The following is a 16565-nucleotide window of genomic DNA, read 5'->3' on the forward strand; positions in this document are numbered from 1 at the left end:
TTATACCATATTTCAAAGGAGATATAAATACACCACCACATATGTTGGGCAGGATCCTTATATCATGAAGAGGGCAGAGTTTTCTACTGAACTCAAATATATTTGCCTGTCATCAATGCAGTATATACTGTATAAGCTATTACGTTACATGAAAAAAATACTATAGTAATACTATAGTGTTTGGAAGCATGCTATATTAACTTGAATTAAACGGTCGTAGTAATTATGTTGTTGCTGTGGTACAACACAACAGTAGTAATAATCAATTTTTTTCAATAGGCTTTCGTTTTTTTACCCTATAATTTCACACCATCACAGTACACCACAATTTACATTAACATTATGGTGTTTATTACAGTTTATCAGTTTAATATGCTACAGTATTCTGTATTTTCCCTATGCGGATATCATCCAGAGATCACAAAATAACAGATGAAAGCATACAAAAGCATAATATCTACATTATTATTTATGTCGTTTATTTTTGTAAGGGGGAAAAGTGCTCCACAATAATAACCGTCTAGTTTTGTCTCAAAGGTTGCATTTCTTTTTTGTTCTGTTAATGAACATACCATCAACAAACATTTACCGCTGCTCCGCATATCGATGTTAACGTTACTGTTGTTTATTCCAACAAAACGCCAGTGAAGACTAGTATTATTTATTACAAGATGGAGATTTCATTGCAGTGATTACATGGCAGGGTACGTTATTTATATTCTCCTGAATGTTGTATAAGTGTGGTGGTGTTTTTATATGATTTTCATATAACACTTTAACATATTTACATATAGCTAGGCCTGTAAATAATCTTTATTAGAACTTTCAAGTGAATTATCATGTCCAAAAAAGTTTGTACGGATAGATTTATTGAAAAAATGTTTACTTCATGCCGCCTTTTTCTGTTTTTTCAGCCACTTTCTGTAACTTTCTCCCATTTATTAGCAAAAACTCTTATTAGTCTATGAAAACTGTTCTGCATTTCTTATATTAGCCGATTTAAACAATTATAAACAACATAAAACATAAACATTTTAATGTTCTGATAGTGAAGAAGAAGAAGAATCACTTTCTGCCCTCCATCTGAATTTTGCACATCTTCAATGACATCATGTGAAAACAACCCATACCTTATTAAACTCTTCCAATTAAACTCTCTCCATTTCTGTCGTTTAAAACATTTCCATTGATTCCTCCATATTTTTGTCTACTTCTCATCGATTATAACAATTCCATCTCCTTTACAGGATCGTTTTTTAATCTGAAACCGGCTGTCATGAAGATCAGTCTATTTGCATTTTCTGATTCTGAATGTTTGCCTCTGTAGAAACTTACAAACGTCGCAACCCCAGATAAAAGAGTTTCTCAGAAAATTGGGCTGAGACTAAGAAACCTGCTCAAACTACCCAAAGCACACAAATGGTGCATCTATGAGTGGTTCTATTCAAATATCGACAGGTATGTTTTGCAGATCACTATGTTTGCTTTGTATGTTGTTAATTGTCACATTTTTATATATGTAGTTAACTTGTAGTATTAGAAAGTGAGAGCATTGTTTCCTTTCTGTAAATAATGCGTTATAGCATTGCGTTCGTTATTATTATTTTTTATTATTGCATTTACTATTATTGATGTAGCATTGCGTCTTTACTATTGTTAATAAATTATTAACGGTTACAATATGCCTTAAATGGTCTTTTTGACAAATAACAAAACAGTTCATCTTGAAGGATAATGATTATTATACTATATATATATATATTTATATGATTATATTACATACGTTTGGTGAATATTCAAAACAAAAAATGTATTCTTCAAAGCAGACCTAAAGGGTGGTGAACAAACAGTCACAGGAGATACATTTGAATGATTGTTAATAACAGGGCCTGTAAATGTACTTACTACACTTTATTGTTAGGAAATAGCATTATTTCCACATATAACATTATTGACATATTATTTAAGCTTTTGAAAATGTCAAATATTTTTCTCTTTTTCTTTAGGCCATTATTCGAAGGGGACAATGACTTCTGCCTCTGTTTGAAAGAGTCTTTTCCCAATCTAAAGACCAGAAAGTTGACCCGAGTTGAATGGGGAACAATCAGAAGGCTTATGGGCAAACCTCGAAGGTTGATCAACTTTTCAGTTTCTAACCTAATACAGTGATATCAACAAATAAAGTATATTGAATAAAACAAAGTTGAATCACCTTATATCAACTTAGAAACTGTATTTATGCATCATCTCACATAATATAAAAAAAGTACAAGAGTGCAAAATGTTTTCGAGCTCTTCTTCAGTGCAGAGTTCATTGGTGCACACCTTCACATCTGAATGCTCAAATGTATTCAAGCACAAAAAAATTAAACCATGAAAAATTCATGTCACTGAAACTTATGCTTACATCAGCATCATAAAATAAGGCAGCAATGTTTGGTTCATGATCAATTACATTTCTTTCACAATTCACAGATCCTATATATATATATATATATATATATATATATATATATATATATATATATATATATATATATATATATATATATATATATATATATCTAAATATCACAAAACCAAGAGTATTTCAACTACATATTTTATAACTTACAAGTGTATTATTCACACATCTAGACATCACCAAAAAACTTTAATTAGTGTTTTGCATTTAAATACTCAGGCTTATGTTATAATGTTTATATGTTGTTATTATTTAGATGTTCCTCAGCATTCTTTGCTGAAGAGCGAATGGCTCTGAAACAGAAGAGGCAGAAGATGCGTCTCCTGCAGCAGAGGAAAATCACAGATATGTCTCTATGCAAAGACCTGCCAGATGAGATTCCATTGCCATTGGTCATTGGCACAAAAGTTACAGGTGAGGCTGATCATACACTGATAACTGCCTTTATCTAACATTTATCAGCAAATGAGAAGTAAATGTTTTGAAAAGACTATGGCTGTTTCTCAATTCCAAAAACACAGAGAATGAACTTGTGTTCTCGTGGAGACTATACTTGCCAAGTTACCCAAGAAGAACGAACTCGGGAGACTGCAAGAACAGAATGCGTCCTGTGAGAATTGAGATGCTGTGTTCTTCATGATGGTCACGTGACCTTCACGCATTTTTAACGGAAAATTATTTAAACATTACAGCATTTATACAACAATTTTCTTTCAATTTTCAATATGTAATGAGGAAATATTCCTCAGAGATTTTGGTCCATATTGACATGATAGCATCATGCAGTTGCTGCAGATTTGTTGGCTGTACAACCATGATTCGACATGGCACAAGGTTCGACATGTTGTGTGTTCAAAGATGCTGCATATCAAGGTTGTAACGAGTGGTTATTTGAGTTATTGTGTTTTTCTATCAGCTCGAACCCCTCTGGCCATTCTCCTCTGGCATCAACAAGGCATTTGCACAAAGAACTGCCACTCAATGGATATTTTCTCTTTTTCAGACCATTCTCTGTACACCGTAGAGATGGTTGTGGGTGTAAATCCAAGTATATCAGCAATTTCTGAAATACTCAGACCAGCCCGTCTAGCACCAACAACCATGCCATGTTCAAAGTCACCTAAATCACCCTTTTTCCCCATTCTGATGTTCAGTTTGAACTGCAGAAGATCTACTTGACCATGTCTACATGTCTAAATGCATTGAGTTGCTGCCATGTGATTGACTCATTAGACAATTGCGTTAACAAGCAGTTGGACAGGTGTACCTAATAAAGTGGCCGGTGAGTGTACTTTGCACGATACAAGTAAAACATTTTAATATGATTATCAACTAATAAACACCCTTAATGCGTTTATGCCCTTATTGAAATTTTCATGTTAAAGTTTACTTTCTCCGTCTCATTTAGGGAAACTCTTGAGATAATTAAGTTTTATTTCTGAACTTTAATAATAAAAATGCTGCTCTTCCCACCTCCTTCATTTTGCCGCAATGAACTTGCAAGTTCTGCGCTCAAGTCTGCATCAGTGCATTCTCGATATCAATAACAGATCCGGGTACTTTCACACGCCTTCTGTTCTTGTGGTCTTGAGCATTGGAACTAAACTTTTGCCGGTTGATGATGGCGTCACATGAGAACACGAGGATGCAAGAATGCTTAAGCATATTACGCATATTGAGAAGCAGCCTGTTTCTTTCTAAAAGCCTTAAAATTTTAGAGCAGAAGTTGTTTAGAGACATGACATCTTGCTGAATGAAATCTATTATGTCTTATGAAATGTCTCTTATGTCTAACAAAAACAAAACATGCCATTTTAATTTGTCCAAAACACAGCTCGTCTTAGGGGTGTCCATGATGGCTTGTTTACTGGTCAGATTGACGCAGTGGATACCAGTGCAGCTACATATCGCGTGACCTTTGACAGAAATGGACTTGGCACACACACTGTTCCTGACTACGAAGTGCTTGTAAGAAAATAGTACACAAATATTACAATGGCATTTATACACTATTTTCATAAAAATGATAACAATGTCATTTGAGGTTAATGGCTAACATCGTCATGTGCTTTCTTCCTCAGAGTAATGAACCTCATGAGACGATGCCCATATCTGCTTTTGCTCAGAAACAGCGGCCACCTCGTTTCCAAAACTTCCTGACCCCACCTCGTGGGTCATACACAGGCTCAACACAGTCCATCTTAATGGTAATGTGAGACAGTCAAAGACTTGTGTTTTAAGTCAGTACTGGCTAACTGGTAAAAATGTGTTGCAACTTTGTTGAGAGAGGAATAAATGAGGTAGTGAAGGTAATACGGTAAATGTGCTAAACGCAATAAAAGAAAATGCAACACTGTGTATTTTGATATACATAGGGTTATGCTGAGTTCAAACTGCATGATTTTCAAAGTAGTCACGTCACAGATGTTTTAACACTGTATGACTATCTGGTGTAGTGTTCTGTCACTGCTTTGTTCACAGTACAAGATGGATCGGCGACAGGGGGTTGGTTTAACTGTGCATAACTTTACAATAGGAAGAATCGGCGACAACTTTGTCTCCGTCTGCTAACTACGTCTCACAACCAAACACACGCGAGAAGTGACATGAAAACAACACGAAGCCACGTTGTATATCTTTTGTTATTGACTACATAATGAGAAAGAACCCTTTAGGGCAGTGGTCACCAAACTTGTTCCTGTAGGGCCGGTGTCCTGCAGATTTTAGCTCCAACCCTAATCAAACACACCTGAACAAGGTAATTAAGGTGTTACTAGGTATACTTGAAACACCCAGGCAGGTGTGTTGAAGCTTATTTCTTTTTTGACTCCCTTGTGCTATTGCTCAGATGACACGTCAAACTGACAGGAATGCTGCTGCCAAATTTCCAGTAGTTTTTTCTCCATTTCTTGGGCCCAAATAGATTGAAAAAAGGCCCTTAACTTCTCCCCAACCTCCCGCTGGCCTGCAGATACCCAAACTAGTGGATGCTGCTCTCTCATTGGCTGTAGGTCATCGGCGATGTTATCAGAACTCATTTCACACGGCATGATTTGAATCGCCGACTGCTCCAGATATTTAGCATGCCAAGTATCTCACGGGTGTCGGCGACTTATCTGCGATTCTCTCAGCTCACCTCTTTGATACTTCACACTATGTGATTGCAGGGGTGATAGCGTTCCGGCACCACGCCGGATTTCCGGCGTACTGTGGCTGCGGGGAAAAAAAAATCAGGTTCACGGATATTGATCTGTCATTTCTCTAGATTCACAGAATTCACTCACTGCTGAAAGCGCCGGATTGGTTTTTATTAAGTGCCATTTTGTGTGCTCGTGAATCATCTTTTGAGTGTAGACGCCATGTAAATAAAAGATTAATTGTGTAATTTAGAGAGCTTTATAAATTATAACGAATCTTTGTGAGATCTCTATGAACTAAGATAAGTGACGCTTTTTAGTGATAATAAGAGAAGCGTGCTTTGCACTTTCCAGGCTATAATCCATTCAGAATTTGTATGAAACTTTCGTTTTCGGCACATATACGCTGATATGTTTTGGGAATGACATCTGCATATTTACGCTGGGTTTATTCTCGAAATAACGGTGAAGAAATAGACGGGACAAAAATATATTTCCCCCTTCTCCTTAAACAACTTAGTGTTTCAGCTATGAAAGAGTTCAGTTTTGTATGTAGCCTAATGGCAAAGTGTTTATATTTAGTTTCGTTTTTTATTCAGCTTATTTAGAAAAACGTTTGGAGCATTTTTTATTCGTTAAAAATACGTTTTTTTTTAACGAACAGCGCCCAGCGGAAGACCATCATTGTCTGTTTGATCAGTTTGCCTTCTCAGATCATCACGACTTGCCTAAAATAAAAGATATAAAACAGTTCAAGTATAAAACAATGGAAGCTTAAATGTTAAAAAATGTGTGCTATTAGGCGCATAGTTTGCTTATAAAAAGCTTGCAGGACATCGAGGCGCCAGAGCAATCACTTGCATTTTTTCAGTGGGAGCAATTTAAAGTTATCCGTCATTTTTGCTCACAAAGTACGAGTAATACATCAAAAAACGTTACAGCGTTTTTATAAAATAAAGAAAACCAAAATTATGCGCTTTCTGTCGTCTGGTTTTTGAACAGGAGCGCTTAACAAAATGAAGCAAAATGTATATGCCGCACAGACATAATAAATATATTTATAGAAAGGTTTAAATTATTATTTAACGAAATAAAACAAATCGAAAACAAAAAAACTCCTTCATGTAATCCGTAAAGATGAATTTCTTTCTAAAGGCGAGTCCAAGAGGAGATTGCCAGTCAGGATCTTTGCGACACTGACTCAGAATAAGTTTATTAATAAATAATTAAGATATGTCCTTACTCTTTCCTCGACACATTCATTGTTATTTGTTTTTGCCGGTGCTTGGGGCGAGTTTTAGCTTATTGTGTGCGCTTGAACGCGGATTCACAGTAGCAGTTTTAACATGGAGTGACACGACATCTGACGTACAGATGACACTGGCACATGCCACTGAGTGTAGTGACACTTCCGGTGGCACGTCCGGTTTTCCACTGTCATGTGTCACTCGCTAGTGGCATGTGTAGTGACCTGTGTCACTCAGAGTGTCCCGCTGCATGTCACTGCAGTGACATCGACACCCTGCGAAGCTTATGACATTAATTAACACGAGTAAAACCATATTTAATCATTACGCGACTTTTAACCTAATTCATCGCGTCGCAAGTTAGTTTATTTGCTGAGCTACTCCACGATGTTTTAATTTAAATGCATTTATTTTATGTATTCGTAGTCATACTTCCGTACGTAATATAGTCATTTGACAGTACATGTCAGTCAAATTTATTGTGGCATGCTTATGTATGGGAGGGGTTACACTTATCTGTTGTGCTGTATATTATTGCATCCTAGCAGTTCCTTTGTTCCCTACAATATGGACTTCTCTATGTTTTTAATTCATTCATTTATTTTATTATTTAACTTATTTTCATTTTAAGGTATTTTAAATAATATCCTTTAAAAAGTTATAATAAAATGCATGTTGAAAACTCATAACATATATGCATGTAAGATAACAGGTGTCATTTGCCTAATGATTTTTAAATATTAAAGCAAAGAGACTTATAAGATTAATGTGCTTATAACGTGCTTATACTGACACCTACTGGCACATTTCACAAGATCACTGACACTGGCATGTGTCACTGACATTACTGGCATGTGACTAAAAAGAGCCACTTGACAATAATGATGATCAGGGTTACACATAGGCTGTTAATATATTTGGGCCCAGGGGCCCACAAGTTATGTGTTAAAAGTGCGTTGCATACATAGTACCCCTACCCCTACTCACCTCAGGGGCAAGGAAAAAAAGTTCAGGCTCAGGAATTTTTTCCACTATCAGCCCTGTGATTGTTACTCACAAGAACGAGCACCGATTTAGGAACTATCACTGGAACGAACACCTGGTTCAGGTGGGACTTAAACCTGCAACCTTCTTGTTGTGAGTCGACATTGCTTACCACTGAGCCACTGTGCTGCCTCTATATTAAAATGAATAGAATTAAGTATAAATGAACAAAACAGTTTTGTAATGATGTTCAGTATAATTACAGGGTCTGATTTGCCAGTTGAGAACCTTTGACACAAAACGTTGATGTTCCTTAATCATTTCCCGAAATCTTTTGGAAAGTAATTCAGAGTCTCTCCTTGCTCTGTTCTCAGGATAATGACCCTCTGTTCAGTCAGTCCCCCTGGAGAAGTAAACTGACGGGAACCGACGGAGAGACTCTGGGTGGATTTCCTGTCAAGTTTCTTGTGCAAGTGGTGAGAATCCCGATCACTGGTGTTGCTTATGTATTTGCCGTTTATTTTAACTTTGTTTTTTCTTCCAGACTCGCCTGTCCAAAATCCTCATGATTAAAAAAGAACACATAAAGCATTTGAAGGAGATGAACACAGAAGCTGAGAAACTGGTGAGTTTTTGTCGAGCTCATGTTTTTTTTATTGTGCAGGTTGGATTTTTCATGCTCTACACATTTTTACCCTGATTTAGAGTTTGGGTGAGTGGGAGAATCAGACAGTATATCGTCTTATCACACAGCACCTATGGACATGACCTCAATCATTTTTGGTGATGCAATATATATCATCCATACATAAAAACCAATTCCTGCACCATTTTAGCTGATTGCGCAATCTCTACATCTCTATTGGAGGTGTGAGCTTCAGTATATTTAAAAAAACACTAAAGTGTTTACTATAAATTACTGTAGTATATTGTCGTGTGGGTGTTTGACAGCTGAAAATAGATCTGATGGCAGATGTCTCAGCCTCTGTTACTTTTTATCTTGCACTTGTTTGTTAACATTTATTATTATTTATTTATGATATGAGTTCTCACATTCTGATTCCAATGCCTGATTATTTAATTGTTGAATATGATTAAAATAAATATTTTAATATTTTTATAATGATATTATATTGTCATTTTGGCATTTTATAATAAGTGCCATAAAATGGTCTTAAAATGACAATAATATTGTTAATCGCAATATATTTCGGTGCAATATATCATACAATAAAAATAGATATCGTGACAGGTACGACTGCTCGATTTTGGAAAAAATCATAATCACGATTATTTTGGTCATAATTGTAATCACGATTATTCAAAACGATTATCAGTTGAAGTCAAAATTATTAGCGCTCCTGAGAATTTTGTTTTTTAAAATAACTATTTCCCAAATTATGTTAAACAGAGCAAGGAATTTTAACAGTATTTCCTCTAATATTTTTTTCTTCTGGAGAAAGTCTTATTTGTTTTATTTTAGCTAGAATAAATGCAGGTTTAAATAATTTGAAACCTATTTTAAGGTCAATATTATTAGCCCCCTTAAGCAATATATTTTTTTGATTGTCTGCAGAAGAAACTACTGTTATACAATGACTTGGCTTATTACTCTAATTAAGCCTTTGAATTGCACTTTAATCTGAATGCTTGTATTTTGAAAAACATCTAGTAAAATGTTATGTACTGTCATCATAGCAAAGATAAAACAAATCAGTAATTAGACATGATATATCAAAACTATTATGTTCAGAAATAAGTTTAAAAAAACTTCTTTCCATTAAACAGAAATGGGAGGAAAAGGGTTGCTAATATTCTGGAGGGCTAATAATTCTGACTTCAACTTTGTGTGTGTGTATATATATATATATATATATATATATATATATATATATATATATATATATAATAAAAATATAAAACAAACTGTGATTTAAGCATCTTCACCCTAAGAAAAACACTTTAGCTATAAAAATCCTTCAGTCAAGAGCAGCGAGGAATTTCCTCGTCGTTTGATTAATGATAAAACAGGCGGCAGCATTTCGCACTGTCACTTTAATGGATTCTCTTTCACGTGTCTTTTGATTCTCAACTCGTTTGTTTATTACGCAAATGAGGGTTAATATGAATAATCACTAATCACCGCATTTTGACACCTATTTGACCATTAAAGCGCTCATGTTAAGATTACTTTAGATGTCTGCGCTCCTCTGCTCGTCTCAGTGTGCGAATGAGACCGAATGCTGACCGCGTGCTTATGCGTGTGCGCGTGTTGCACACTCCATAAGCATGCAGCCTTTCGCACTTTTGGTATATGATGCAATAATCGTTTATCTCAATTAATGGTTTTTCATAATCGAAATCTGATTTTCGATTAATTGCACAGCCCTAGTGACAGGCCTATTCATGACAACCATGTACCCAAAAATGTGAGTTTTTTCCTTTAAACTTATAAATGTTTTATGTTTACACGACAAAATTTTCAAAAAAATCACAACTTTCAGTTTTTACAAATCCACAAAAATGGACAAAAAGTCTATATTGCACGTGCCGGCCCAGTATTTGCCACTGTCACCTTGTTATTAAACAGTACCTGTAGGATAGTGATGATGTGACAATGGGGGCTTGGTGCTGGTGTGTGTATGTAGAATTTGGAGTGTGTGTAAGATGCGTCTTCTCTTTTGATTGTAATGCGTTAGCAAACACAGAAAGAGAGATACAGTGTACCAGGATGCATCTAAAAGAGGGTGCCCAAACTCTGTCCAGCAGGGCTGGTGTCCTGCAGAGTTTAGTTCTAGAATTTAGTTAGTACCTGCTAATATGTTTCTAGTATACTACTTAGAGCTTGAGCAGCTGGTTCAGGTCTAATTTGGGTTAGAGCTATACTCTGCAGGATACTGGCCCACCTGGGCTGAGTTTGGGCAGCCCTGACCTAAAGCTCAGTGACAAAAATGTGGCACTGCAGTTGCAGTTGGCTCATACTTCAACATCGAATTAAAAGAATGATGTATTAGGTTCATTGTGCATGCCGCGGGTGCAACCAACAAGAGTTGTGCATTTTAGTTTAACTTTTGATGAGCGGTGTTAGTTTTAATTTTAATAACTTGAGGTGAAACTAAACAGCTCATTCTCCGCCTTAACTCCGCCTCCTCATTCATAAACAGCGGGACGCGCCGCTGAATCACGCAGGAGAGATGGCTTTACACTCCTTCATTCATAATTTTAGCTTCTGTATTGGAGTCGAAAGGATATATTAATGTAGAATGTTCTTTTAACAGTCCCGATATGTTTTATCTTTTCCTTTTGCTTTTTTTTTGCGTGCACACAATCAATTCCTGATCCTTTGCATAAAGGTAATTTAATTACTTTCAATGTGCTAAAATATTTGTTAAACGAATGTTATTTTATAAAGCATATATATATATATATATATATATATATATATATATATATATTACCTTTCAAAACTATAAAACCGAATAAAGTGCATGGTGTAGTCGGGAATAAAGGAAATTAGGTATCTATTTCATTATTTAATGCATAAAATAAGCTAGTCTTTTTAATTGAACTGAAACTTTTAATTACATTTTCTTTTCTTGTAAATAATAAAAGTTGCATTATATTGATATAAACGAACCTGAATACCCGCAGCTGAACAGGGCCACAATGACTTTTTTTTTTTTTACATTGAAACAATTGGATACAGTATCTACTGTCTACCTAACTGGCAAATGTGTTGAAAAAAAACTGTCTGAATCTCCACAAATATTTATTTAATAACTTATAAAACAAATGTTGTCTGGTTTATTAATGTTAGTGATGCACAGAAAAAAATACAAAGCAGAATTCTCCTGAGCTCAATAACCCACTCATGACAGACACTTTTTGATGGATTTTAAGGTGGTTAGTGAGGTTTGTTGTGTTACCTTGGGAAGTTTGGACTGAACAGGAGCAAAGGCTGCCTGATCAACATTGCATTCCACAAAAACAAAAAACACCTGCAATCTAGACGCAGTCACCTCATGCTTGTGATGCGCTGCAGTTTATAAACTCCACCCATTAAAAAAACGGCTTAGTCTTTATACTATAAAATCAAGACAATATTTAATTATTGATCGTGGGCCACAAATATAATCGTCGTGATACTAATATGATTAATCGTGCAGCCCTAGGTAACATTTTTTTTTTCTCCTAAAACAAAAAAATTCATGCCGCAGAGGGTTGAGTGACAACAACACTACCACATACTCATTGTTGTGTGTTTGTGCTTGAGTTTAGTCTAAAAATCCCCCGTCGTGGGGGTGGGGTGGATGATATGTAATGTGTGCATATTCTGTTTGCAGGCAGTGAGGCTATTAAAAATGTTATGTGTTAAAGGAGTAGTTCTCCCTAAAATCTAAATTCTGTCATCACAGTTACTCGACCTGTTCCAAACATAATGTGCACAAAATAAGTCGAATAAAGATTGCACACCAAGTAACCTTCCCCCCCATTGTTGCCCTGCAGAAGTCTTACTCCATGCCGATCGGGCTGGATTTGCAGAAGAGGTACGCCACAACAGTACTGGACCTGGAACAGCTCAATAAAGACCTCAACAAAGTCCTTCATGAAGTACAGCAGTTTTGCTTTGAGGTACATGGGTTTCTCCTGCTCATTTATTGATCAAGTCTTGTATGTATGATGGAGGTTTAAGGACTGTTTGGCGAAATATTTGACTGCATGTCACTGCATAACAAACGACTGAAAGGATATAACTAGAGAAATCTCCACTGTACTACTGGGTGAGAGGGTATGGCAAGCCGTTTTAGCATTTAAACCTTGTTCTGACTATCCATAAATATATTTAAATATATCTCTAATTATATTTTGACTAGTCATAATTATAATTCGACTAGTCAGATTGGAGATATCTGCAAATATATTATGACTGACTAGTCATATTCCTCCATTGACTTCCATTGAAAAATATTTGCAGATATCTCTAAATGAGTTTTGACTAGTCACAATTGTAATTAGAGATATCTCCAAATGAATTTTGACTAGTCAAAAATCAAATTCAAGATATCTACAACTGTAATTCGACTATTAGTAAATTAATTAGAGATATCTTCAAATATATTTGTAAATATCTCTAAATATGATGAATTAAAGATATCTCCAAATGTATTATGACTAGTAAAAACTGACTTAGAGATATCTCTAATTACAATTGTTACTAGTCAAAACTCATTTAGAGATATCTGCAAATATTTTTCAATGGAAGTCAATGGAGGAATATGACTAGTCATAATATATTTGCAGATATCTCCAACCTGATTTCGTACAATTGTAATTGCAGATATCTCTAACTGTCATTCTGAGTAGTGGAATTATAATTATGACTAGTCAAAATATAATTAGAGATATCTCTAAATATATTTATGGAGTCAGAACAAAGATTTAAATGCTAAAAAGGCTTGCCATAGACAGCGCTTCTCACAGAACAGAGCAGCAGTGATGACGTAAACGTGCCGAGGCCTGATATTGTGTGAGCGCGGGCCGTCGGGGGAGAAGGGAGGGTGGGACAAGCGTGCTTTGGCCCGGTTCGAGGCAACTGTACCTAGTGTGAGTACGGCCTAAAAGGCACTCACTGTTGTTGGATGATTCTGTGTTCAGCTGGCCCCAGATCAGGGCATGCAGCCTGCAGATCAGCCCAGTGAACTGCGGAGACGCTGTGAAGAAGAGTCCCAGGACGTCCTGCGTCAGAATAACACATTAGCGAGTGGAGAGCCGCGCGTCCAGAACACTGAACTCACTCAACTCATCTCTCGCCTCACAGCGCTGCTCCTGCAGATCAGGGTAACACTTTCTGCTCTGGACAGATACAGAACAGTTCAGCAACTATCTTCCTTGTTTTATCATTCTTTCTTTTCATTGTTCTTTCTCTCTCTCTGTCTGTCATTGTTCTGTTTCTGTCTTTTTTTTTTTTTTTTTGTTTAAATATATTTATTTGTTTATTTTTTTCCTAATTCAGTCCACTTTATTGGCATGACGTACATATTGGGTAAATATTGCCAAAGTGTACATAGCAGGAGGAAAAGTCAATATTAATATTATAATATTAGTAATAACAATATTGATGAAATTAATTATATTAATAATATTTGATAAAATATAAAGGAATATGTACAGTATACATAAAACAAAAAGAATATTTACAAATCTATTTCTTTTTAACAGAATGCAGATGCCTTCACTTTTTACCCGAGTTTTATATATAATGGGCCACTAGATACGCTGTGGGTCCTTCACCTAGTAGAATTCTTAATTTTTCTTTAAAAATATTATTTTTTTTTTATTTTTCTCTGTTTCCTTTATTTGTTTTTCATTTCTTTCGCTTTTTCTGTTTTCATTTTTTTCTTTCTGTTTCTTTCTCTTTCTCTGTGTATTTTTCTTTCATTTGTTTCTATTTTCTTGCTTGCTTTAATTTCTCTCTCTTGCTTTATTTAATGCAGTGTTTGGCTGAAGGAGGAGACCTGAATTCATTTGAATTCAAATCACTCACAGATTCTCTGAATGACATTAAGAGTTCAATAGATGACTCCAACCTCAGGTAATAATTGTTTTCATTTCCTGCTTTTATTTACATCATTTTTGCAGATCCCATCTAACACAGGGTTCTTACACCATCTCCAAAGTCAAATTTAAGCACTTTTTTTGGTTGCATGTTAAACTTTTTTTTAAACTGTGGCAAATTACATACTTGAAGTCAGAATTATTAAAAACCCTTAGAAATTTTTTTTCTTTTTTAAATATTTCCCAAATGATGTTTAACAGAGCAAGGAAATTTTCACCTTATGTCTGATAATATTTTTCTTCTGGAGAAAAAAGTCTTACTTGCTTTATTTCGGCTAGAATAAAGGCAGTTTTTAATTTTTTCAAACCCATTTTAAGGTCAAAATTATTAACCCCTTTTAAGCTATATATTTTTTTGATAGTCAACAAAACAAACCATCGTTATACAATAACTTGCCTAATTACCCTAACCTGCCTAGTTAACCTAATTAACCCAAATGTCACTTTAAGCTATATAAAAGTGTCTTGAAAAATATCTAGTAAAATATTATTTACTGTCATCATGGCAAAGATAAAATAAATCAGTTATTAGAAATGAGTTACTAAAACTATTATGTTCAGAAATGTGCTGAAAAAAATCTTCTCTCCGCTAAACAGAAAGTGGAGAAAGAAACAGGGTGGCTAATAATTCAGGATGGGTATAATAATTCTGTATATAAGACTGTATATAAGTATAAGTATATATATATATATATATATATATATATATATATATATATATATATATATATATATATATATATATATAAGTAACTGTATATAAGTATTTCCTCATATTATATTAGATTAGAATCATTGTTGTATTCTATAGTACAGTATTAGTATTCTAAGGAAAATAATTGAATGACATGTTTGACCTAAGCTCAACATTGAATTACTGTCATTTATTCTATTAAATGTCATTTACTTCCATCATAAATATCAATGTCATTATTTTACTTCAAAGACCGCAGATAAAAAAAAAGACAGATTTTGTTACGTTTAGGTGAAGCCCGTTTTGATTTTATGCAATTATTTAAAAGAAAATTAATCAAATAAATTATTATTACCTATTTATTGTTTATTTTATGAAAATTAAGAAGGCAACAATTGCAGTTAAAAGTTTTTTTTTTAACTTTTAAAATGTGAAAATTAAAATGTGAGCATTTTCAGAGATTTCCAGTACCCATACAAACCCTGTGTTGTGTTCATATTGATGTTCCTATAAGAATACTATCTTTGTCCAATAATCTGTCTCATACAGTTGTTTTCAGGATAACGTAGAGATCCATGTAGCACACATACAGAGTGGCCTGAGCCAGCTGGGAAACCTCCACGCTTTCTCTGCAAACAACACCAACAGAACGTGACTGAAATAAGCTTGCACATCTCCCAGACAGCGACTCGCCTCTTCAGTTCTCCACCTGTTCTTTTCTGTTCATCCTGTTTGACGTTACGAAAGGTCAGAATGTGCGTTCAGTATCTGTACATGCACTGTTCAAAACCCACACACAGACACCGAAGTGTCTTGGATGCAAATGTTCAACTAGCTAACAAAAAAAGAAAGTCGAGTGTGAAGTTTCTTGTAACAGTTCAAATGTCAATTCAGATGTTGCTCACTCAAATCGCTAGTTTCCCCTCTATTATTATCATCGCTGGTTTCCAAATGGGGTGTTTACTGAATGACACGTCGTATCGGTGTAGTTCGTTTGATGGAAATCCTTTTGCATCATTTTATTTCTCTTTTTAAAGCGTTTGACTTTGAGTGTCCTGAGAAAAGAGGTCCCGTTCTGTCTGTTTTAAACCGTTCTGTTTTAAATATGTACATTGTAGATACCTGTACAGTTCACTCAAAATATATCAATAAATCAATCCTATATAGTGTAACGTGGACATTTTTTGACATGCCAGATTTTGGTATTTTTGCAAAGCAACTGATTTGTTTATTCAAGACAGCTGCATAATCCCAAACAGTTTGTCTTGTCAATAGCAGACAATAAATCAACCCCACTGGTGTGTTTTTAAAATGCGTTCGTTTTATCGGGAGTTTTTTTAACCTGTAAGTGCATGCACGACACACACAACGTTTGTAAATAAATGTATTATCTTCAGAAAGGCTCAGAGTCTGTATTAATGTTT

General features: G+C 35.0%; 2 protein-coding genes across 7 annotated transcripts in view; both read left to right on the forward strand.

Annotated features, from left to right (window-relative positions):
• The window catches only part of lin9 (lin-9 DREAM MuvB core complex component), a 23855-nt gene extending 7314 nt beyond the window's left edge, over positions 1-16541 (forward strand). Inside the window, exons 5-15 of one of the 6 annotated variants that reach the window (XR_015517762.1) lie at positions 1328-1458; positions 2007-2132; positions 2721-2878; positions 4299-4432; positions 4546-5621; positions 7887-8308; positions 8377-8457; positions 12339-12464; positions 13488-13670; positions 14327-15098; positions 15198-16541. Coding sequence is in view for 1 of the 6 variants with exons in the window: in NM_001044946.1 (NP_001038411.1) it covers positions 1328-1458; positions 2007-2132; positions 2721-2878; positions 4299-4432; positions 4546-4671; positions 8207-8308; positions 8377-8457; positions 12339-12464; positions 13488-13670; positions 14327-14424; positions 15691-15796 (1371 nt within the window). In the remaining 5 variants the exon portion in view is untranslated. 6 annotated transcript variants of the gene reach the window in all.
• efr3bb (EFR3 homolog Bb (S. cerevisiae)) overlaps positions 1-16565 on the forward strand; it is a 1037141-nt gene that overhangs the window by 824936 nt on the left and 195640 nt on the right. The gene's annotated exons all lie outside the window — the stretch shown is intronic.

Source organism: Danio rerio, chromosome 20 (genome assembly GCF_052040795.2).
Source record: "Danio rerio strain M-AB ecotype USA chromosome 20, GRCz13ab, whole genome shotgun sequence".
Classification (NCBI taxonomy): Eukaryota; Metazoa; Chordata; class Actinopteri; order Cypriniformes; family Danionidae; genus Danio; species Danio rerio.